Source organism: Triturus cristatus, chromosome 4_2 (assembly GCF_964204655.1).
Source record: "Triturus cristatus chromosome 4_2, aTriCri1.1, whole genome shotgun sequence".
In the NCBI taxonomy this organism is placed as follows: Eukaryota; Metazoa; Chordata; class Amphibia; order Caudata; family Salamandridae; genus Triturus; species Triturus cristatus.
This window is the reverse complement of record NC_140586.1, coordinates 419,066,528-419,092,869: the sequence shown is the minus strand read 5'-3', so window position 1 is coordinate 419,092,869 and position 26,342 is coordinate 419,066,528. Positions and strand designations below refer to the sequence as shown.

Genomic DNA, 26,342 nt, shown 5'->3' with positions numbered 1-26,342 from the left:
CTCTGCATTATCTAATAGTTAAAAATGTTGGAGTTTTGTGCATGCTTTATTTGTGTTTTTGCCTATTTCGTGTGTTTTTGGTAACAAGTACATGAGAATGTACCTGTTGGTCAGCAGATCATATATGATTTCCTAATAAGTATGATTGAAACAGAAAATATTATGAAGTAGTGAAGGCAAGCAAAGCACTTCTGTTGAACATGTCTTGGGGTTCATAACAAGGTGCTAAACGGAATTACTAGAACTCCGAGGATTTGTAGAATATTACAGAAAACAAAAAAACCCTCTGACACTTTAAGGCCTCTTACAACTGGCAGTGAGGCTCATGTCATGTTAACTGCAAGACAAAGGCTATTTTTCTACCGCATGGTAAGCCAACTTGAGCATTCCTAGATTTTATTTTAATCTAGCTGCACCCTCTAACCTGGTGCCTCTGGTATTGCTCTGAGATCTTAAATTACAATTTTTGCTCACCAGTTCACAATGTTTGGTGAATATGAAACCTTCTCTAATAGACTGTCGCTAGAATAGTTAAGTTGGCCATCCCAAGTGACTGCTGCACTGATGGCAGAGCCCCACCTATAAGTGTTTACCCATTTTTGATCTAGAAATGCATCCATGCCCTATACATTTTGGATGAATGAAAAAAGGCGCCATTAGAACTTGTTGCTGATTGCCTGCTGGTCCCACATGATTGCTTTGATTAGCAACAAAAAGAGTTGATTTTTATAGTTTTCTTCTATGAGGGATTGCTGAGGTGTCTCCCAAGAGACACTCTCCTGCCAAGGTGGAATACCAACGTTTGTTATGCCCCCATTGAAATTGAGAAAACCATGGGCGATGCATTTACTGCACAGCAATCAGCAGTTCAGTCATTCAATGGAGGGAGCTAAACACAACAAAAACGGCCTGCCTACTCTATTGATTTACAATGGTATACCTCCCATACATTTATATTCTCCTGCCAAGGTGGAATACCAATGTTTGTTATGACCCCATTGAAATTGAGAAAACAATGGGCGATGCGTTTACTGCACAGCAATCAGCAGTTCAGTTACTCAATAGAGGGAGCTAAAAACAAAAACGACCTGCCTACTCTATTGATTTACAATGATATACCTCCCATACATTTATATTACAGAAGTAGTCTTACTTGAGCCACCACAATCAATAACCCAATCTACTAGAATAATTTATCAAAAACATGAGTCTCTTTTTATATATTTTTTTAAGTATTGTACTTCACATACACATATTCTTGGGACAAATAGTAAAATATACCGTAACAAATAAAGATAATGTGTAAAACAAAATTACTTTCTCCAGATAATTCCAGCTACGCCCCAAGCATACCAGGTGTCTGTCTTTGGTTGTTTTTGGCAGGTTGTTTTTTGTGTTTAGCTTATTTCCCCGCTCTGTATTTTATTAACCAGGGACTCTCTTATGTTCTTGGAAACCGCTAGTCACATCCTACCTCTCTTGCATCGAGCTATGCAGATTTGGAGCCAGCTTGGAGGGTCCTCACACTCTGTTGACTCTTCTGTAGTGTAGCTCTCCAGTATAACTACTCCGCATCTTCCCCTGTACTCTTTGTAGGTAAGTACATTTCAGTCATCTGACCTTATTAAGAGATGTGTTGGATAGTGTCTTGTTTCCCACCCTGCCTGATTCAGGGGGGGACTAGGAATCATGTAATCCATCAATCTATGGGTAGCAGGTTTTGTCTTGCTAGACACTTTATACTTTCTCCCTTCCACGCATATTTCCAAGAGTCAAACTGTTTTTTTCTGGTAAAATGAGCAGCATAACAGCGGTGTTGTAACTTGCTACAAGAGATGAAGGCATTCCTTTTACCTTGGAGACCCAATGACTCCACTTGCCTTCTGTTGCTTCCAGTCAGCTGCAACTGCACATTGACACTCAACGCAGTAGACACAGAGGCAGGATGTGATGAGCTGTTTCCGCAAATTTGAAGTTAATCGAAAGTGAGATGGATACTACAGTTTATAACCGCTAGATAAATGGGAAGCATACAGGGGCCATGTTGGGGATGAAATGAAATACATCATTTTATTATCCACGCTTGATCACTAGCTGTGCATTTGCAGGTCAGTACATCTGATAAAAAGGTCCATGTCAAAAATAGTTATTCCAGTACTTGTAACACATTTAGTAGTGCTTATCTATGTAAAACTAATCTAAAAACAGATTAATGTAACTGTATATTTCGGCCAGGAGAAATAACCCAGGATTCATGCAGGGGCCTGTAATATAATCTAAGATCCATCCCTGATTGTGACTGTTGCACTTCTCAGTCTTGTTGTCCAAAATCCAAACCCTCTAGCCATGCTTCAAGCTTAAAGTTCATGAGGGAAATTATTTACTCTTTGCCCAAGACTTGGAATATCAGGGATGCATAATAAACGTTCTTATTGGGAGGTAAGATAAAATACCAATGGCTCAAAATGGAGGAATAAGAGAGAAGGGATTGCAAAGATAGTGCTGTCAAAGCAAGTCATTAGATTGGAGCAAAGATAAATGACCAGACAGTTTATCATAGATTTCAAATTGGGTTGTACAAACATAAAATCTGCCTCCTGTAAATAAGGCAAAAGGCAGCAAAGTCACCAGTAGTCCTGAGTGAACATTACTTGCTGATTAAGGAGTTCAAAAGCCTAAATCGTTGGTCTGCTTATTGCTGAGAAGGTGCCTTCTTTAGCAAATTCCAATCTATTGATGATGATGTTGTTTTCTAAATTGATTCTCTCTATTTTGCTCTTAAATTCTTGCTTTCTCCTTCATTAAGGGGCTAGTTTATTCATTTAAAGTTCTTAATTCTTCAGGAAGGGCGGGGGGTTGTAGAAAAGTACAGCTATGATGCATTTAATTGTATTTAATTTGATTAGTGTTGGAGTCCAAATTGCAGCGGAGCAACACCTGACCACTAGAATAGAATTTCCTGAATATTTCCACATCTGTAACCACCCCTCTTCTATAAAAAAATTCCCCATATCTGCTCACATAGGGACTGGTAAGGTAGGGGTTTTAGCGATTTGTGGGGGAGGTTGACACATGGTCATAGTGAGCTTATCTGTGGCTCAAGTGGAAGAAGAGGATTGCTGATGGGGAAGCTCCAGTCAAGGGCATCACTTTCACAAAATATATTATAGTGAACCTTCGACTTGCTAACACTCAATCTCAAGGGAGCTCCACTTCACACTTTCCAGGTTTTGTAGTTGGTGTTATGGAACGGTGACTAGTGATTTTGACAAGAATGCCACCAGCAGCTCCTTTGCAGACGCTTTGATCTACCCTTACTAAAAATTACAGGCAGGCCAATAAATGCATACTTTTTCACCGTACTGATTCTATTTAGGAAGTGCGGAAGCCCCACTTCGGAGGCATTGGCAGACTTCATCCTACACAGGAACCTCATGCTTTGGAGCTAGAAGAGATCTGCATCTTTGCACCTGAAGCGTGAATTTGAAAGATTTTTTTGTTTGAAAAAGCCTTGTTTCTTTGTATGTTATTTTCAAAGACCAGTTGCTTTGAATTTCTTTGTTTCATTTAAGGTCATACCTGCACCTGCTTATTAGAACATCAAAATTTAAGTCTATTTGATCCTACTATAGAAAGCTCTCAAATTGGGTATTAATGTATGTGCTACCATCTTTCAGGATGCTTCTGTCCTTGGCTAATTTCAGGTAGCTGTCTGCCTAATTTTGATGTGCTCACTACATTTTTTAATAAAAACATTGTGCGTACTCCTAACCAAAGGCAGAGTACTGAGGTTTTCCTCAACATTATCAATATAAGTTACATAGTTAGTTTTGTAGGCTAAATGTCTTATAATAAATAAATGCTTGCTGATGGTGCTCTTGCTGTATTGTATATACAACATTTGATGCAAAATAACGAATTGCTTTGAAATTAATAAGTGTTCAAGATTAGCAGGGTGACAAATAACTGTGGTATTCACATAGATGATCTGTTAGTAATTGCCCAGTGATCACAAGTGTACTCGTATATGTTCACTAGTGTCCTATAAAGGCAAACATCCACTTGTCTCTGTAGAATTGACTTCCTATGATTGAAAATAAACTGTCTTGGTTATCCTTCAAGACTCCAGGGCACTCCGTTCTGAGGAGTTGTGAGTGGAGCCTTTATAATCTTTTGTCTAGTGGCTATTAGAATTGTAAATCGGGTGCTCAGATGCATATGGAGGCAACTTCTTACAAACAGAATGTTCACTGTAGTTTATCTCATTTTCAGAAAAGATTATGAAAAGGGTAAGTTTTTATACTTTAGCCAGGATTATGGGCTTGATTATACAGAGGAACTAGAGAAAAATATTTAAAGAATTGCAGATAAGTTATTCTGGGGCTCTTCTGTGCTTTGTAGTTTCAAAGGAATTTTCTCTCAATTGAGGGATGGGGGAGATGAGAACTTATCTGGGATCCATTAACAAGGTTCAAGGCGCACCATTCCCAATGGCCTCTGAGGCACTTCAAGGACTCATTGACCTCATAGGTTACAGCAGATTTCTCTTGTACTGCTTTTTTACAATATATGGAATGGTTTTGAAGTTGATAGGTTATTTGCTCAGAATGGGAGACCACTGCCATCATGAACTAGACATGGCTTGTCCTATGGGAGTTCTTTGATCATAAGCAAAGCCTCATCTGCTTGCTTATGTAATTCTGACGTAAAGGAGTGAGTAGGGCACATTAGAAATAATTTGGGGGTTGTTGTGAGGTGCCCATTAATAGCAGGCTAGCATGTTCTCTTTATCCCTCTATGCTGTACCCACAGTCACTCATTTCAAGCCTGAACTGAAGAATGAATATACCTGCCTGGAGAGAGCAGGGGGGGCATTGTGACCTGTGCTTGAATCTGTCTAGCAAGACTCAATGCTAGTTAAGTTAACGTCCTAGCTTACTTTCAGACTGAGGTGTGTATCTGGTTTGAGAAATCTACATCTTTCTATAGTGCTATCTCTCTGAGCTTGGAATTGCCTGGAAGCTGAAAAGCCCTGGACTAAATCATGTGCATTTCCCTGAAAGAATTGCTGTTAGCTACCAAACAAGAGGGGTGAAGACTTTGGGTTCCATTGAGGAGCTTGTGGTGATACCATATAGGCTATCAGTAGAGGGAATTATTTACTTGGAAGGGAGTCCTGATAGAAACATAAGAACATGAGTAAGATAGTCTTATAACTACCCCTGTATCATTCCTCGGTGCGAGTATTATCACCAGAGCAGGATATCCTAGATCTGGTATGCTGATGAGAAGTAACCTTGCCAGATATCAAAAGTGTCTTACTCCTCAGTAAGAATCAAATTTCACAAAAACAGCTGTGCACAAGCTCAAATCTCGCCTATCCTGCAGTTTTATGACCAGGCTAGCCGGGGGGAATTTAGAACTTGAGCTTATGTCTTGGAATACAGTTCATTTATGATTTCATGTGGTTTCATAATGCTGTTTTCCCGAACTATAAAAATATTGCGATGAATTCCTTGACCATTTTCACTTCTGGGGAAGCACAAGACTTTCACAATGTGAAGGAGGTGCTGATTTTCCTCAGGCGGCCGTAGTTGAGGATGCAGGGTCGGAGGAGCACATGCTCCTTGTGATAAAAGCCAATCCCTGTTCAGTTTGTCGCAAAAAGTGTGTTTATATATATATATTCACTGAAAAAACCATAGGTTTCACACATGTTATAGTTAGCTGGGCATTTTCCTCATGAAAAACCAATGAAATTCCCCCGTTATAGTTAGTGCAGGCAACTATAACTCACGCGACCGTAATCCGCTGCTGATGACGTCAGATATTACATCACTGTATTTACACATTTATATACCCATGTCTTCTTCCTTTTTTTTTTAGCTATACATATATATATATTTTTTTTTCCAGAAAGACACATATGTCATCAGTGATGTAATATCGCACGGAACGAACTGCGTGAAGTGGGCGCGCGGTGCGCAAAGCGCACCGCGCGCCCACTTCAAGCAGTTCATTCCGTGCGCGCACGGTGAGCACGCGGTGCGCTTTGCGCACCTCGCACCCACTTTACGCAGTTAATGCCGTGCACGCACGGTGCACTTTGCGCACCGTGCACGCACGGTGGGCACGCAGTGCGCTACGCGCACCGCGCGCCCACGTTACGCTTAATGGGCCATGTACGCACGGTGCACTTCGCGCACCGTCCGCACAAGGAGGACACATGATACGCTTTGTTGTTAAGGGTTTTGGTATAACCTGTTAATATGCTCATAAGCAATGCACACACACTGCGCTGCGCGCAGCGTGTGCACACGGGGGGATTGACATTGCTATTTTATTTTAAAGCGTTTATACCGTGCGCGCACGCTGCGCGAACCTCGCTGAATTTTTTTCATTTCTGTAGTGCGCGCACGCTTCGCGCACTCGGCGATTTATCGAAAAAAATTAAAAAAATTTAATTGCCCTTGGGGGACCTCCTGAGACCCCTTGACCCCTGCTAGGGGGTGAGGAACTGTCCAGCATGCCCCCTTTACATGTTTTTCTCCTTTGTGTTTCACCCCCCTCTCAGTGCGAGAGACAAAATGGCGGCCGACACTTCCTGGTTTCGACCGATTCGAATGTTTACTAAGATGTAACAACCAATCAGAAGTGCGCTCGCGGACGGCCGAGTGCGCGCACCCTACGCGCACGCTGCGCGCGTATAGATATATATATTGATTTAAATGCTATTTTCTCAGAAAATACTGAACAGATTTACACCAAACCTGCAAAAGGCACCAAACGGACCTTATGGCTACCTCTCTGCCAAATTTCACGTAATTCTGTTCAGCCGTTCGGGCTGTAGCTGCGACTAAAGTCCCTATGGAAAAATCCATGGGGAAAACGTGTTTTGGGACCCCCCCTTTTTCTCGGCCCCCGCTTGACGAATCACCCCGAGACTTTCAGGGTAGGAGCGGAGCGGAGCGCCCCATTAGTTTTGAAAATTTCGCGAAGATTCGTCAATCGGCGCAAAAGTTATTCAAAATAGAATTTTGAGATTTCCTATGGAAACTCGGTCCTAACTATAACTATCTACTGGCAACCGCCAGTAGATAATATATATATATCTATATATATAATTTTTTTTTTTTTTTTTAAAGTGTTGTTAATATATTTTTCATAGGGATATGTGGCCTGTCATATATTATTTTGCAGAACATGTTTAGATAGGTATAGATACTTTCCTAAAAGCCAAGCTTTGGTTGTTCAACACTACTTTGTAACTTTGGCCAAACAACTTTCAAAATTACCCTAGTGAATGTTGTGCTGCTAGAAAGTATTCAGTTGGCAAGATTACTGCAGTAATTATTACAGTAATAATATACCTGCTTGAATAATCCTTTGTTCACCCTTCCTGGTTTACCCTTCTGTTGCATGTCTGCAGCAAATTGTTGGAGCAAACAAAATCTGCACATAAGTTCTACGTAGTGGATCTCCAATCTAATAATGCCTGCAGTGAACCTTATTGCCGCTACACATCTTTTGCCATGCAATAACAGGGTTTTACATTTTCAAGCACTGATCTTCACCTATAAATATTTCAGGAAGACTGGAGTGTCCAACTGTGTCATTGTTAAACCCATGCCTCTGAGGTAAAAATTAACTAAATACTTCTTTGACAAATGAAGGATCTTCTTGTAGAGTGGAAGCTTGTATTCTGATAATCCATTCACGGCCTCTTGATTAAGCTCTTGTAGTCCTTGAAAAGGACCAGTTCTATGCATACCTTGAACACCCTACACACTGGGGATGTTAATAAGGCCGTAAGTGACTTGCAATATCACCAATGCATGTTTGCAAATTGGGCAAATGTTAGACATGCATACCTCAGTATTTAACAATGGTACAGTACCTATTTCTTTTGAAAAAGGATGGGTGGAATGCTTGAATTCATTTAAACTACTGTCATTTACTCTGGGCCACATTCCATTCCATATTTTTCGTAATCCGCTATGCCACTCAATAGCATGGCAAGGACTAAGACTGATTTACCTAGGACTGGCCCCCATCTGTAATTGCTCAGATGAACTAAATAATGATGAACTGGAATGCATTTTTTGTGTGGTCATAGTATCACTTAGCTTCCACACCTAATGTCCTTGCTATTCTATTATTAGCAAGAAATCAATGGAAAGTGGATTTGGCTTTAACCCATTCTCAATCACCTATTCTACAACAGCCAACATGCTTTTTAAAAAAAAAATAAGTCCTGTCTCAATATACATGGGTAATGACCTGAAAGCCATCTGTGTCAGGACGTTGGTTATTCATTTGAGAATGTGGATTCCTTTCCAACTTAAAAAACACAGCCTGGTTGGGTTTCAACACAAGCCTTGTTGAAACTCTGCTCCTTCACCAATAGCTATGGCACAGACCGAAGACAATATCTCAGAAAAATGTTTATTAAGATAAAGAATTATTAACAAATTCAAAGTCAGGAAAACAATAACATTTTCAAAAGAGACTCAAACTTAATAAGCAATAAAGCATGAAAGGGAGTAAAATCTGAAAAGCAAAACTGGAGATGTGATTTTTATCGAAGTTTTATGATTAAAATACACCTAAAATATTATCTGTTTATGGTTTAACAGAGGTAGGCAAGACTAGCTGGGCACACCCAGCAGTTCATACCTTGGAACCTAGTCTACCTTTTGATTCTCAAAGTCTTCCAGCAAGGCAAGGGCCATGGCTGAAACCAGTGAGGGTTTTTTAAAGTCTGATGCATCCGATTTCTAAAGCTGTTGGTTTTGGTGCCAAAAGTTCAGCACAAGGCAAATCTTGATTTCGTGGCTGCCAGGGGTTGCTTTGCCACTGCAATAGACTCGCTGCTCGCCCAGTCCCATGTTTTACCTTCCGACGTTGCCACTTTTTTGGTTCTCAGAATCCTCCAGCGAGGCAGACCTGAAGTTGTAGCGAGCCAGAGCTCCACAAGGCAAAATACTTTTACTGTGCGGTCCCACTGAACCCGTACTCGGTGCAGCAAAAAGCTGTGAGCTGGTCAAAGTGAAATTTCCTCTCTGCCTCGAAAGCATCCTCACTGCACAAGTCTTAGCACCTTGTCCTAGTTCTCCGGTGGTGGCAAAAATGACTGAATAGTTCTCTCTGGTCATTCCTGCATTCCCTAGGTCTTCACAGAGGACTTATAGGCACCAAATCTCTCTGCAGCTAGGACTGTGTTCAGTCCTGTGGTCAGTTGGAATGTTTTTGAGTCAAATGTCCTTCTGCTTTGTGTCCCTTGAGCAGGCAAACAGGTGGGCAGCCACATGATCTATTGAGAGCTGATCCAGTCCCTGGCAACTGCAGTCCTTTTCTTCCAGCAGTCTTACTTTCTCTTGTGTGTTCTTCCCAGGCCAAGGAGTGTTCTAAGGAGGCGCTAATGGGCTGACAGTTTTATTCTGTGCCCTAGCCAGTGTCCTACACAATCTTGTCTACTTTCTCACCCTAAGTCCAACTTCCTCTTTGCTTTACTGTAAAAATTCCCCAAAACTAAAAAAACAAAATAGCTTTTCCCTTCTCCATCATAAGGGACTCTGGCGCACTCCTCAACCAATCCCTATATAGATGCGGTCTCGTCATCTGTCATGGCCAGCACCTGTGCCCCCCCCCCCCGCCAGACAGTTTAGGAGGGCCCAGAGAATGAATAGGAGCAGTTGTTGTTAGCCCTATTTGGCATCTCAAAGTACAAAGCTGTATAGTAAAGGTTGTCCTCCTTCTGCTAGTTGTTCCTGTCCCACTCCCGAAAGCCAAATCCTTGTTAACCGGCAAGTTGTTGAAAACACCTGTGCCTTCTTAGATCTAAAGGCCAGGTCATAGACCTTTGGGGAGCAGCGTTGTTCACTTTCAGACACTCGCCCCCAGTCACCAATCTGGGTTGAATCCATCATCGTTCTTTAGCTCACTTTGCCACCCCAGTTCAGACCCAGTCATATGCAAATCAGGCTGAATCCAGTGGCAAAGTAAGCAAGGGACCCACATCTGGGCATACCCTGCCAACTTAAGGCGAGCAAAGCAAACACAAGGAGATGGACGGGGCGCTGTAACTTTTATATCACTCACCCCCAGTCACAGATCTGGGTTTAATCAAGACTGATTTGCATGTTGCTGGGTCTGAACTGGGATGGCAAAGTGAGCTAAAGAACGATGATGGATTCAACCCAGATCTGTGAATGGGGGGTAAGTGTCTGAAAGGTTTCAGCACTCCATCCATCATCACCTTGTGTTTGCTTTGTTTGCCCTAAGTGGGCAGGTTATGCCCAGACATGGGTCCCTTGCTCACTTTGCCACTGGATTCAAGCTAGCCTGGCTGATGAGGGGGGTTAACCCCAAACAGGTCCCAGGATGCTTGTTTCCGGTCCAGGGAAGACCTAGCTTTGCAGTTTGGGCTGGACTGTTCCCATGAGGCACAGGGTCAAGACTGATTTGCATATAGCTGGGTCTGATCTGGGGTGGCAAAGTGAGCTAAAGAATGACGATGGATTCAACCCAGATCTGTGACTGGGGGTGAGTGTCTGAAAAGTTTCAGCACTCTGTCCATCATCACCTTTTGTTTACTTTACATTTACTACAGTGCCATTTTCTATATTTCCTTATTTACAACAAACTTGTGCATGAATGGATGAAGTTCTATAGATTGTAACTGGTAGTGTTTTACTGTTACATCACTGTTTGTCTGCAATTAATTGAAGCATGGTTATGAAGACACTATGAACAGAAATTGTGATGTGCCATACCCCACTCGGATATACCAGATGTTTGATTTGCCAATAACAAAACCTGAATATTTAGAAACATTCATAAAGGTTTGAATAATCTACGAACGTTAGTGCCATTTAAAGTATTTGTAATTAACACAAGCCTTTTTTTCACAGATTGGTGGCACCTACACAAAGCCAGTGATTCTTCCCCCTGAAGTAGCAATTGGAGCCATTGGAAAGATGCAGGTTGGTTTGTGAAACATTTAAATGCATGCAACACTTCTTAATCACCATAGTATGCCTCTTTGTTTATACAATGGTATCTTGTGGTATGTCTTTTCTTATCATAATATTCTTATCAAACAAAGAAGTGTTGTAATCTAGCATAAAGTTCAAATAGACAGCTGTCATTTCTTGGCGTAGTACGTCAGAGCTAAGATGTTTGCGCTGGTGTATCTTAAGATATAAAAACCTTAGTTCAAAGTGATCTCATAAGATGCAATTGGTGTTGTGTGAAACTTTTTATATGGTTGAAGAATGAGAAGAGCAGCATGGTGGTGTCAGGAAAGGTGCCATGGGATGTGAAATGGGAGTCGTTTAGTCCCTGCCTAGGAAAGGCAAAATGCCAATTTAGGCCAAAGAAGTTAGAGTAAAGATACAACAAATCATTGCTTTAAACCGCTAATGATAAAAAACAAACCTTGGCAAAGCCAATAGGGATGGCCTTCGTAAGCTAGTGTGATGGGTAATTTTTTACATTTTATGTTATAACCATATTTCTCAAAAGTAAAATCAAGAAGAAGAAAAAACATTCTACTGCCCAAATGTTGTTGCCAGATACTGACAAAAACATTTGTAAATCAAAAAACGAATTAGCTATTCCATAAAATTTGATAGAAGCATACAGGTGCTTCCTAGCAAGCAGATGTATTTTTGTTTCAGTGTACACCACAGGGTTATCATTGGTGCAAAGAAAATATAGTAGTGACTTTGGAATAATGCAGATTGAAGGCATAGTGTAAGCGCATAATGATGACCAGATAAAAAATACAAAGCAATAAAGAATAGAAAGAAAAAAGTTTTGGACCACAAGCCATGCTGTATACCGTGCAGAGTCCAGTTATTCCCTCATAAGTAGACAGGGGCTTGCTCTAGCAATCCCAAGGTGCTCTTCTAGGGGGTAGTGTGTTTGAACAGCCTTAGGCTTATCAGAGAGGAGTGCTGGACATCTACAAAATACACACACAATCAATAAATGGATGCACGTGACTCAATAAGTAGAGCCACACTAATTTATAATATTTAAGCACCAGAATCACTATGATCGGGTAAGTACGGTTCGAGATAGAAATACTTTGTTTTCAAAAGTCAACACTTAGTGCAATTTTCAGAGGCTGTAATGTTATCCTATTGGAGGAAAAATAAATACGGCATACCGGTAGAGTACAGCGGCTTAAGAGACCAATCTCCTGGACGTGAGGAGAGTATGAAGCAAGGTCCAAGCCACAAGAGGTCACCCTGCACGGCAGTGGGGCAGCCGGGTGCAGAGGTGCAATACAACATTGGGTGCCCAGTGTTAGTGTACGGGGATCGGTCTTCATAAAAAGAGACTACAGGTTTGGACTGGGAGGCCAATCAGTCTTAGCCAACAGGGGGGCTCAGGCCTCCCGGTGCTCGAGGTCATCTTTGGTCCTCTTCTCCAAGGGCCAGTAGCGATGGCTACAGAGGAGTCTTTAGGTGTTGGGTTCAAACTTTGGAGACCCAGCAGCTGCAGGACAAGTCGTCTTTGGTGCAATTTTCAAAGTCAGCAGACAGGCTGGCAGGGTTGGCGCCAAGTCAGTTGCTAGTCTTCTGTTCTTGCGACTCTTCACATCTGTCGTCGTCTTCCTTCAGGTCAGCAGGATCTGATTTCCTAGTGCCGGGGGCTCCCCTAAATACTAGATTTAGGGACGTTAGGTGAGTGAAGGGAAGTAGCCAACGAGCTACTTATCTGTGGGTTCACTTCATCCCCTAAATAACCACTTTCTGTGGGAGGTGTGTATAACCTTGTCCAAGAGTTCCGAAGAGTGCCATTACAATGATGGCAGACTCTGAAATGTTGTCTTCACCTCAAGTAGCCTGCCTTAGGGGTGGATCTAGCCTGAAGGTGAACACACCTCTCTGACTACTAATTTTTTCCCCTGTCCAGGTGCTAAATGGACCCTGGACAGAGGCGGTTTGGCCTCCTTTCTTCTGAAGGAAGCCAGATTCTCATACCTAAGGAGGTGAGCTCTTTGAAGCTCCCTGCCTTGGAATGCTAATTCGCAGGAAATCTTGTGGGAGAGGGTGTACACCCTCTGCTCAAGCAGTCTTTGTTCCTGACCTCCTGAGAGCAAAGTCCCCCACTCTTGGGGGTCAGAAACTTATCTGGGGTGGCAGGCTGACAAAGACCAGTCAGTAAGCACACCATTAGTTGGTTGGTTTTCAGGGAGAACCTCTAGGGTGCCCTCTGGGTACATGTATTAGTAGATACAACACTGGAATCGGAATGGGTTTATTAATGCGAGATGTTTGATACCAAACATCCCTGGTTTCAGTGAAGTCATCATGTAGCTGAGGAACTTGTTTTTACCAGTGTCCAACACATGTTTTAAAATGGCTTCCCTGATCACTTGTACTGGCAGTAATGGAACTGACCAGCACAACAGTTATTCTCACACTCGTAGTATAGTGCACCCTACCTCAAGGCTGTAAGGTCTGCTGTAGGGGTGACTTGCTGATACTGCACATAGTGTCTGCAGGCATGGCACACAGGTGTGCCATGTTGTGTTTTCACTTTTGTCTGCACCAAGGCACACAGCCTGCAATGGCAGTCTGCATGACTTAGGTGAGGGGTCCCTTAGTCTGGCACAATATGTGCTGCAGCCCTTAGGGACCCTCTTCAGTACCCCAGGCCCTAGGTACTAGGGGGACCATTTACTCGGTACATACAGAGGGTGCTAAAGGATTGCCAGTTTGGGTACAATTGCACTGTTTTGGAAAAGAGATCTGGCAATGGGACCTGGTTAGCAGGAACCCAGTGTGCTTCCAGTCAAAATCCCATCAAATACCATGCAAAAAGTAGGGGTGACATGTCAAAAAGGGACACTTCCATACACTGGTACTGAAGTGCATTTTTCTTTTACGTGGATATGTAAATGTGGTCCGTCAAAATGCATATATATATACACCGAAGGCCCTTGGCCGAAACGCGTAGGTCGCTTTTTTTGTTACCTGATGCATCCTGCACTTTGTCTTTTGTAATTAAGAAAAAGAAAGAAGGAAACTAAAATAACAGAATTGAGCAAACTGACTAAACTGACCTGGATTTGCTGCTTTGGTGTGCTGCCTTTCTGTGACCCTTTGAAACTTGGTGGACACTCTTGGGGGTTGAACACAGGAAAATCCATATATATATATATATATATATATATATATATATATATATATATATATATATATATATATATATATATATATATATATATATATAGATATAGATATATATATAGATATATAGATATATAGATAGATATCCACTCCAATATATATTGTCGCTCCAAATCCTTTCAATTACAAAGAATGCAAGCACTCACGGGTGGCGTGGCAACAGGATTTTATTTCCGGAACAGACGCGTTTCGGCGGACTGCCTTCCTCGGTGTTAACGGCACACTGGGAAACGCCATATTTTTATACATAGTTATCTCCACGTGTCACAACATGATAGACCTAGACAGAGGACAGCGTACAGTGTTAGTGGAATTACTGGCGCCATCTTGTAATGTACCTATGTACATACATACAGTGTAATTTATACAATATATACAATATATACACACATTTATATTGAAAGGGGATTCTTCATACCCTGTAGCGAGACATTATGAAGAAAAGCATCCAAATTGTAAAAATGTTCTACAGTTTTTTGGTCTAGACTTTGTCCCAGATAGTATTAGAGGCGGCGACCGCTTAAAGAAATTGCGGAGGTTAGAATCACGTTACATTATCGACCTTCAGTCTAAGTTTCCGTCTGGTTTGAACAGTAATGAAGAGTTATCGGTACATTTGGGAAATTAATTTTCTTGTCTGGATAATCGATTGAGACTTTATGAACCTTGTCTTCTGATTGTGGCAACCTGCTGTTGTAGGCCTCTTCGATTTTCTCATTGCTATTTGTGTTGAGACTAGATGCATTGCATTGTACATGAAATTAATCAGTTTTGACAGCAAATGCAAGCCGATACACGGCATTATTGAGAGCAACGCCGATACACGGCTTAATCATTAACAGTGGTGGTGTGGCGGACATCTTTTAGTGATACACTAAATTGGTGTACAAATTTTCCCAGTAAATATTGAATTAATTATCAAAACTGGGACCGCCCGCATTGACCGTATAAATGTGTGTATATATTGTATATATTGTATAAAGTCTGTATATAAAATGACAAACAAACGCCCGACGCGTTTCGGTGACCAAGGTGCGGCTGCACCGAAACGCGTCGGGCGTTTGTTTGTCATTTTGTAAATAAAGAACTCACGCATATGGAGCTGGGCTCGAGAGTGCTTTCTTGATTGAAAAAGCTTGATGTATGCTAATTGAAGGAGGACCGCTACCTCGCTCGAGCCCGCCGCCAGGAAAGCGGCAGGAAAATCAGCGAACCCTGTTGTTGATATATATCTATATATATATTACCTACTGGCGGTCGCCAGTAGGTAGTTATAGTTAGGACCACGTTTCCATAGGAAATCCGCAACATTCTATTTTGAATAACTTTGGCGCCGGTCGACGAATCCTCGCGAATTTTTCAAAATAGGTGGGGCGCTACGCTCCGCTCCTACCCTGAAAGTCTCGGGGGATTCGTCAAGCGGGGGCTGAGATAAAAGGGGGGTCCCAAAACGCGTTTTTCCCATGCATTTTTCCATAGGACCTTTAGACAGGGCTACAGCCCGAACGGCTGAACAGAATTACTAGAAATTTGGCAGAGAGGTAGTCCTCAGGTCAAGGAAGTGCCTTTTGTAGGTTTGGTGTAAATCTGTTCAGTAGATTCTGAGAAAATAGCCTTTAAATCAATATATATATCTGAGCCAGCTTACGGTGCGCTTACGGTACGCTTACCGTACGGTGGCGTGCGCGTGCGCGATTCTGATTGGCTCTTAGATCTTAGTAAACATTCGAATCGGCCGAAACCAGGAAGCGGCGGCCGCCATTTTCTCTCTCGCACTGAGAGTGATGTTTAAAATATAAAGCACAAAAACATGTAAAGGGGCTGTTTAGACAGCTCCCACACACACAGCCATGTTGAGGGAGTCCCCAAAGATCCCCCAAGGCCAAAAACGGAATTTTTAGTTTTTCGCTAATTTCGCCGATTACGCTTACCGTACGCGTACGGTAAAAAATTGTAAAAAAAAATAAATTATCCACACTATCCCCACCCCGTGCTCAATTGGGGCCCGATGGGCCCCAATTGTGCATGGCTTATTAAATTTGAGAGAAACTAAAATATTTAAAAAAAAATAATAAAAAAAAAATTATCCACACTCTCTCCACCCCGTGTGCAAATGGTGCCCGAAGGGCACCATTTGAGCATGGCTTATAACATATACGAAAAATTAAAATCTTACCTTTCAAAACGAAGTGCATCATATGTCCTCCATGTGCGCACGGTGCGCGAAGCGCATCGTGCGTACATGGCCCATCTAGCGTAACGTGGGCACGCGGTCCGCGTAGCGCACCGCGTGCCCACCGTGCGTGCACGGCACTAACTGCGTAAAGTGGGCGCGCGGTGCGCGAAGCGCACCGCATGCTCACTGTGCGCGCACGGTGCGCGAAGCGCACCGTGCACGCACGGAACGAACTGCGTTAAGTGGGCGCGCACGCCACGAATGGCGTAAAGTAACTTAGCATTTAAAAAACCGTACAAATTCACTGAAAAAAACATAGGTTTCACACACGTTATAGTTAGGAATTAGCATTTAAAAAACCTTGCAAATTCACTGAAAAAACCATAGGTTTCACACGTTATAGTTAGCGGAAATTTTACTGATAAAAAACCAATGAAATTCCCCCGTTATAGTTAGTGCAGGCAACTATAACTCACGCGACCGCAATCTTCTGCTGATGACATGTGTCTTTATGAAAAAAAAATATTTGTAATATATGTATAGCTAAAAATGTATGGAAGAAGACATGGGCAAATAAGTGTCTAAATACAGTATTAGCATCAGCAGAGGATTGCGGTCGCGTGAGTTATAGTTGCCTGCACTAACTATAACGGGGGAATTTCATTGTTTTTTTATCAGTAAAATTTCCGCTAACTATAACATGTGTGAAACCTATGGTTTTTTCAGTGAATATATATATATATATATATATTACCTACTGGCGATAGCCAGTAGGTAGTTATAGTTAGGACCACGTTTCCATAGGAAAACCTCAACATTCTATTTTGAATAACTTTGGCGCCGGTCAATGAATCCTCGCAAATTTTTCAAAATAGGTGGGGCGCTACGCTCCGCTCCTACCCTGAAAGTCTCGGGGGGATCCGTCAAGCGGGGGCTGAGATAAAAGGGGGGTCCCAAAACGCGTTTTTCCCATGCATTTTTCCATAGGACCTTTAGAACGAGCTACAGCCCGAACGGCTGAACAGAATTACTCAAAATTTGGCAGAGAGGTAGTCCCTAGGTCAAGGAAGTGCCTTTTGTAGGTTTGGTGTAAATCTGTTCAGTAGATTCTGAGAAAATAGCCTTTAAATCAATATATATATCTGAGCCAGCTTACGGTACGCTTACCGTACGCTTACGGTAAGCGTACGGTGGCGTGCGCGAGCGCGATTCTGATTGGCTCTTAGATCTTAGTAAACATTCGAATCGGCCGAAACCAGGAAGCGGCGGCCGCCATTTTGTCTCTCGCACTGAGAGTGATTGTTAAAATATCAAGCCCAAAAACATGTAAAGGGGCTGTTTTGACAACTCCCTCCCACATAGTCATGTTGAGGGAGTCCCCAAACATCCCCCAAGTGCAAAAACGGTTTTATTTTTTTTTCGGCAATTTCGCGGGGTACGCTTACCGTACGCTTACCGTAAGCGTACGGTAAAAAAATAAAAATAAAAAAAACACTATCCACACTTACCCCACCCCCTGTGCTTTTGGTGGCCGAAGGCCACCAAATGTACAGGGCTTATGTTAAGGGCAAAAAACACTATCCACACTTACCCCACCCCCTGTGCTTTTGGTGGCCGAAGGCCACCAAATGTACAGGGCTTATTATAAGGGAAAAAAACTTAGCATTTAAAAAACCGTACTAATTCACTGAAAAAACCATAGGTTTCACACACGTTATAGTTAGGAATTAGCATTTAAAAAACCTTGCAAATTCACTGAAAAAACCATAGGTTTCACACATGTTATAGTTAGCGGAAATTTTACTGATAAAAAACCAGTGAAATTCCCCCGTTATAGTTAGCGCAGGCAACTATAACTCACGCGACTGCAATCTTCTGCTGATGACATATGTGTCTTTATGAAAAAAAAATATTTGTAATATATGTATAGCTAAAAATGTATGGAAGAAGACATGGGCAAATAAGTGTCTAAATACAGTATTAGCATCAGCAGAGGATTGCAGTCGCGTGAGTTATAGTTGCCTGCGCTAACTATAACGGGGGAATTTCACTGGTTTTTTATCAGTAAAATTTCCGCTAACTATAACATGTGTGAAACCTATGGTTTTTTCAGTGAATATATATATATATATATTCACTGAAAAAACCATAGGTTTCACACACGTTATAGTTAGGAATTAGCATTTGAAAAACCTTGCAAATTCAATTAAAAAACCATAGGTTTCACACATGTTATAGTTAGGTGGAAATTTCACTCGTAAAAAACCAATGAAATTCCCACGTTATAGTTAGTTCAGATAACTATAACTCGCGCGCCCGCAATCCTCTGCTCATGACGTCACATATTACATCACTCATGACATGGTCAGTGGCATCACTCTTGACATCACTGATGACATCATCCTTGTGATAGGGTGGCGGTCGCGCGAGTTATAGTTATCTGAACTAACTATAACGTGGGAATTTCATTGGTTTTTTACGAGTGAAATATCCACCTAACTATAACATGTGTGAAACCTATGGTTTTTTAAGTGAATATATATATATATATGTCCATTTATTTATTTTCAATAAATGAGGATGGCAAGACAACTAAAGTTCTCTCTATTTTGTCCAAATCTAAATAGAATACTAAAAAGAGAAATTTAGGAGCACAAGGAATGAGTTGGACATACACTATTAAAGAGGAGCAAGTGGCAAAACAGTGAAAAAACGTGTACATGTAGATGCACTGAATAACTGCAGTTTCATCCCTTTAAAATGCTGGCACAGACACAAGAAGCAGGGAGCAAGAAGCCGTCCTGTCCTAAAGCAGAGGCTTTGGTCCAAAGAAGATTAGAAGAAATCTGAACGTAAACCTGTAAATTTGCATCGAACTTTAAGCTTGCGTACTGAAACATTTGTGCAGACCTAGAGTATTATGATACCACAAAATACAGCAATGTATCTAGAGATTAGAACATTAAGGATATTAGCAGAATTGATACATCTTGATCGGTTAACCCAGAAGAGCAGATGAGAGCTAAGGGAAATGGCAGTAGCACAGATTGCCCAAATCCCTGACTTCAAGAAGAATAAATATAAAATAAATCCTGATGACCTTAAATTACTGGACAAAGATCTAATAAGGGTGGTCCAGAGACAGTAGGAGGCAATAACTCAACAAGGCAAAACCTGACCAAGACAACATTCCCTGCTTACCTCGCTTCCACCAAAGAAAGATAATATCGGGTAGAGTTAAATAACCAAGCTGAGCTCTGCATACCTTTTACTAACTTGGAAATGAACAGTCAACTAAAGCCCAAGACTACAAAAGGAAGACCAAGAAGAAGGAAATCTTACAAAAGCCAGATCATATCATAAATGGAAAAACAATAGTTAGTGACACTAAACTGAACCACTATTCGGTGACGTAACCTAACTCTGTAAATAGTAGTTTCTTTATTTTTTATAAATAACCAACGTTCTTTCTTTCCAAGGAAAGCTTTGTCTCTTTTGTTTAATTTAACTAGTTTTGTAACACACAATGCTTTGATTTTTATAAATTTACTTTTTTAATTTCTGTGATGTCCGTTCATATTTTTATGAGCTGAAATAATTGCTTATTCCTGCCTCACTACCTACCTGACTTTTCAGAGGGTTTATGGTGTGCGTAGAAATTGTAAATGTATTACATTTCAAATAAAAATACATGGATGCAAAGTAGTTATAATTATATTTCTATTTTCTTTATTCGAGTATGCACACACTTTTTCAGTACTAATTATCTTATCAATGTACTACAAACTAATGTAACTCAATCTGATACTATCTTAACAAAACATTTACATAAATTCACCACAGTTACAGCCCTCAGTAGGATGAGAGGAGAGTTCAGTACAACATCTTGTTACAAATAAATGAAATCAAAGTCAGAATATGAAGATTGGTGCATGCTATGGTTCCCTCAGATGGCATGTGCCCATGTATTAATAACTGGGTTGGACACACAGTATTTCGGCCTCACATAAACATTTAATAGTACTTAGGATTGCAGCTTCACTGAACATGGTCTTGACTTTCAGGTGTGTATGTTTTCTTAAGTCTGATTCTCGCCAGAAATGTATTATCTGCCTATATTTTAGAAAAGAGAAAGTCTTACTAGACATTTTGCCGTTTTCTTGAGACTACAGGAGCAATTTGTAAACATTCACCTTAATCAATTTGCCTATGCATTGTCTTGGAACTTACGTCAGGGAATGTGACAACATTCTTCTTTATATGCGATTGGTATTGTGACTTATTGTTTTAAGGATTGAACCACTGTGCCTTGAAATATTACTTCTTATCCTTCGGACCTTGCTTTCCCCTATCTTAGTAGTTTAGCTCATTCAGCCAAAGTCTCCTTAGTCTAATATCAAGACATTCCTATCACGTGTACACCTGGCCTTAAATTTGGAGACTGCATTTGTTTTACTAACATTCAACTAACTGTAGTTTTGGAAACCGGCCATCCTAATTTGATCTCTGACATAGCGACATAGTAATTCATAACATCCATGTTTTATGTATTTAATTCATAGTTGCTGTCAGGACAGCCAGACGGAAGAGTTATCTCGATAGGCACCGCTGTTTCAGGTGGATCTATCTGTATAGGATATATAATGGACAGGTTTTTTTGTCTTGGAAATGCTTGGAATGTCCCTGTAAAGATGGGTGTGCTATGATTGGTTGCACTATAACATTAGGAGAGTAACCCAGCTGAGCCTCCTGGTTATCTCCCTAATATTTCTAACTTCTGCGATACATGACGAAATGGCAGGTGTAATTCTGCTTACTGATGTCCTGTCGTACACTTCCTTGGTGTTCCTGTGCTGCACAGTCCCTATGAGAAGGTTTAAACCTGGAGGTGACGAGAGTGTGATAGTAGTACTGCAGTTTGCCGACTTTAGTGACTATCTTTCCATTAAAGCAATATGGCGGAAGAATAAGGAGCCTGGATTCACCAATTGCACTCAAACACACAGACCAGGAAAAGGGCCCTTCGGCACACAAAAAAAGAGTTGGACACATTAGGCAGTTAAAGCTACCCTTCTGCACCTTGTTAAACCTAGAGTGGATTGCCCGAGCAAAAAAAACTTGTTTTCACGTGGAGCCCTAATAGTAGCCAAACAATCTGTGACTACTTCTGTACTGTTGGTCCCTGGTCATCCCTGCGTTTCCTCTCCTTTGCGTATTTTGGCTGCTGTTCTCTTCGTTATTAAGGGATCAGACTTCAGGGTGTAGTGAGTTTGAAAATGTTTGACCTGAAGGGTTACTACTGACGCAGAACACAATTGGGAGTTTGCTCTTTCTGTTGCAAACTGCTGTGTAACACTGCATGTGATTCAGTATTCAAAATGACTTACATTTATTTTAGCTTTTTAATTTTTATTGAAGAAATCTGGCAGGAAGTGTACTGTACTCTCCTCTTGAAAGAAGCAACTTAGGAATTGTGTTTTGGCCAAGCCAACTTAGTTTTCCTTTTTTACTTCAGTGGGTCGTTAACGAATACATGTGTATTACTTCAGTGGGTCATTAACAAATACATGTGTAAAGAAGTTCACATTTCGGCCAACTGAACTACAGGTTCTAGTGGTTGCACAATGCTATTTTTTCAAACAAGCTACTGGTTTGGTTTGTTTACATTAACTTTTACTTGAAACTATGGAGGAAGGACATTGACACTGAGCTGTAAGGCTATGTTCCTCTCTGACCAGTCACTCTCTGTCTATAAGAAGAAAACTCTGTCGTAATCATAATGGATAGTTCAAATTATCTCCCTCATTTTCTTGGTTGAGTTACCGCAACCCTTCATTACAGGAAGAGTTAATCTAAAACTGTTTTCAAAAAATTAATTTATCCTGCATCTTCTGTGGAAGAACTAAAACAGAAGTTTCAATTAAAAAATAAATCTTAATGTTGATATTATTTTATTCTCTTTCATTTACTTACTGTGTTTTCCTTTTTCACCAGGTTTTGCCTCGATTTAACGCTAAGGGTGAAGTAATTAGGGCACAAATCCTAAATGTGAGCTGGTCAGCTGACCATAGAATTATTGATGGAGCCACCATGGCCCGCTTCTCCAATTTGTGGAAATCCTACTTGGAAAACCCTGCGTCCATGCTTCTGGACCTCAAATGAAGATGTGCACATCCACGAACATCCTGGGATTAAAGCGTACCTCTTTGAAGCTGACTATGCTAGCATCTCCAGTGTTATCCTGTCCTGGTGAAACATGTCAATAACCTTTCAACAAAATTGTATAGATGTTGACTAATTTATTCTTTGTAGGGCTGTCATACTTTATAGGTCATGGTATGGTTACTGTTTCTCACTGTCTTGCTGGGAGCCTTGATAAGTTGATGAAGCGGTTTCGAAGGGGACTAATCATGTGGAATGATCAAAACCTGCCTGGCAGAGGAATGTTAACATTGAACTGCTGACTGTTTTTAGGGGTATATTTTTTATCACTCAAAGATTTCTAATTTGAACGAAGTTGTTTTAACTAAAAAGCAGAGTTTCTCCTAATCAATGTGATTAAATGAATACCATGTGAATTAAATACGCCTGTTTTTGTTTCTTTGAAAAGCGTTGCATACAAATTTACTGCTAGTCATTCTCATGGTATATTTTTAGACAGTAGTCCGTAAACTTGGCGTATGCATTGCATACATCACTGTTGTAGTTTTCCATTTTATTCCACTTATTTAGAACTTAAATGAGGCCTGGCAGGCGAAAATGTGCATTAGAATCCAGACAATCTGAGAGAACTTGTTCATGTTTATTTTTATTTTGACTTTCCTCTTGTCGTGTAAAACTCCTCCCAAGATTGATGACCAGGAAAGGTTTCTACACGAAGCAATCCCAGCTGTCCAGGAAAGTGCCAATGCTGCTGCAATGTTTGTTTCTCTAAATACTGAAATAGTCATTCTACTAGGTGATCTGTTGTTTAAACAGATGTTTGAAAAATTCTCAGACTTTTTGAAAAGCAGATATTCTCTTCTATAAAGTATTTGTGCTTCAAATATAAACGAATTTCACTTACCACTTGAAATATCTGCAACATGTAAAATGAGTAATATTTAAAAAATAAGCAATACTTCAACATTTTTTGAAATTGTTGCTAAGGTGTGAACAACGTCTGTTAGGAGCCGCAGTGCTAAAAAATATTGTATTGTCCTAGGTTTTTTTTTTCTTTCACTTATCCTCATTGCAAAAGAAACTGACCTATTTTCAGAGAACTCACCCTATGGCTAAACTAGCAAACTCTCCAAGCCGGCATTCTAAAACGTCCCTGGGGATGTCTTGAGGTGAAAATGTAATTCATACCTTTTGAGAATGTTGTAAAGCATCATAGTAGCATGGTTCTTCAAACATTTTAGTCTTGTGGCACAGCAATTTAGCACATCTGTGCTAAGGCTACCATAATGTTTTCTCGCACTCCGGCTTGTTCCCTCACAGTAGGCCTAGCCTAAAAGGGTGTTACCATTGCTTGTTGCCAATGGTATACATTTATAGTTTATTGTAGAAACCAATTTGAAGTTCTCTCCAGAGCATTTGCTTTACAGGTGCCCTATCTTTACCACCACTGACATCTGATTGATTTTTCTGAGATACGTCTAAGTGTTGGAGATTTTGTCTTGTGTTTCTAACACTGTAGATGTAGGTCTCTGTTTTAATAGTTCTAAAAAGATTGTTTTGATCTTCATTCTCACCGTGTCCTGGAAAAGGAACACTTTGTCAGTCTAGAGGTAACAAGCATGCGCAACACCTGAATTATTCTTTATGCATTGAATCTTTATTTTACATGAGAAACAATATGTTGACTTGGATTCTGCAAAAAATATTAAACGTTTTCTTTGCCGTAAGATTGTTAAGATAAAAACAAAGGAATGAGGGTGTTGATGGTTCTTTATCCAAGTGCCCAGATATCCATTTTTGGGCAACATTATTAGATTGTTGTGAATTTCGGTACCAGGACATTTAGGAATATATATTTCCATGTAAGGGATCAATTTGTACATGTATTTCATGCTGCTAAATGGGCTATAGGAGAGGGTACATTTATATTTCATTGCAGTTGAAAAATACCAAGTTAAACTTTTCTCTGTCAGTATATGATTGTTTTGCTGGAAATTACCTTTTTGTTGTTATTCTCTACATCGCTACATCTTTTTTCAGGCAATTTCTTTTTCTTCTATCGTACAAGCTATGTTTTGTGTACCCTGCTTATTTAAGCAGTGCTATTTTACCAAAAATGTTTGATGGTGTAATTAAATATAGCTATTAGGTAGTGATACTAATGTAGATGCTGATATTCAGCAAAAAGGGTATTTTAGTAGAGACCAATGAAATGCTATTGAGTGTTGTATGGAGTATTAGAGCCTCTTCCAACTCGTACACCTTATGTTGGGAAGAATGTTGGAGATTTCATTCATCTACAGTGAGTGCACGGATACCTCTGATGGTGCCATTTTACGCAGACATGAGTGCTAGAGCAAACAATGTCATTTTAACTATGTAGGTCATATTAAAGTAAACTAGGTTTAGGAGTGTGCTAGACTGCGGCTTGCATTCATAGAACAACCAGTACCATTTTATTGATGTGTTTATCCACATGTAAATTAAGAACAGACAATTCATTCTTGAGTATTATGACTGTCATGGGGCTTCGAGGCGACTTATTAGTGATATTACAGCTGTACCAGTGGTTTAATCGGTGAGAGTTCAAACTTACTAGGTTTTCCCATTGTTAGTTTAAGCTGTCAAATGTCAACTATCAATACAACTATCGTGGGACATGCTCCAGAACACTAATATGAACAAGGGAGGAATTTGTGTTTAAGGAATGAAATTGAAAAATCAGTTTACTTCTCGAAATATGAAGAGGCCTCTCTTTGCAGATGTTTAACTGACACTCAAAGTGCTATGCACTTAATGAAATGTACTTGAAAATGCGCCTTAATAAAAGTTTTTAATAAGAAACCATTATTTTTCGATTTAATTGTATTCTTTTACCCATAAACAGTCCAACCCTAGCATAAAGTTAACATTCTTTTTTTATATGTCTCTGTTCGCTTAGGGACTGTATTCTTAAAACCTGCTCCCTCATTTACCGAAGCCTGCAACCATCTTTTGACCAATGTCACTTGTGTGCTCCAAAGTTACCTATAGTTCTCGCCTCCAGTGCGCCTTGTGTGTGTCCTTTACTCCATCTCAAATTACTTTCTCATTCCAAGAAAAAGACCAGAAACAGCCTTAGTCCTGTTTCTAAGATGAAATGTGTCATTACATATCTCTTTCGGGGGAGGGGAATTGCAGCATTAGCCTTGTTGGCAGTTGAGTATTTTCTGCTGAGTTAGTCAATCTTTAAGGCCCTGATATCCACCAGGAACCTCAATATAGGTTTTTTTGTGGCAGGTATTGCAACTAATGTAATTTGTAAATGTATTGTGATTTTAGGCAGTCATTCCCATTTGAAAGTCAGAGGTACTTTCTAATAATTTTTGTTAATTATTCAGTATAATAAATGAGCAGCAGGCCATTGTGTCTGTCATGTTCTCTGTCTCGAGTGTGCTGTCTGGAGTGTGGCATTCCGTAATGGTACACAGATCTCACATTTTATGTAGGCAGAATCGTTGAGAAGAGTGAGCTTTCACTCAACAGTAACCGTCAAGATGATCTCAAGTAATTCTTCCCTGCAATCTGACCTAGTAGCCCTTTTCTTGCTTTGACTTGCAAGATGCCATTCCTGGTGTTGGGAACCACATTATGGGTGGATTTATGTCATAGTAGTTGCCGGGTGGTAAATTCTTTTAAATTATTTGTAGACATTTATCAAATCATTCTGTTGCTGGATTGACTTCTAACTAAATCTAGATCTGCACCTTGCTATATTTGTCATTCAGCTAATGCAGATTCCAGTAACATACACCAAA

At 40.5% G+C, this 26,342-nt stretch overlaps 1 protein-coding gene across 1 annotated transcript in view; it reads left to right on the top strand.

Moving 5' to 3' along the window:
- DBT (dihydrolipoamide branched chain transacylase E2) overlaps positions 1–25,395 on the top strand; it is a 160,401-nt gene extending 135,006 nt beyond the window's left edge. The window contains exons 10-11 of the mRNA XM_085601896.1: positions 10,914–10,985; positions 22,378–25,395. Coding sequence (XP_085458022.1) covers positions 10,914–10,985; positions 22,378–22,545 — 240 coding nt within the window. The 3' untranslated portion in view covers positions 22,546–25,395. The remainder of the gene's footprint in view (positions 1–10,913; positions 10,986–22,377) is intronic.
- Positions 25,396–26,342: the final 947 nt, after the last annotated feature.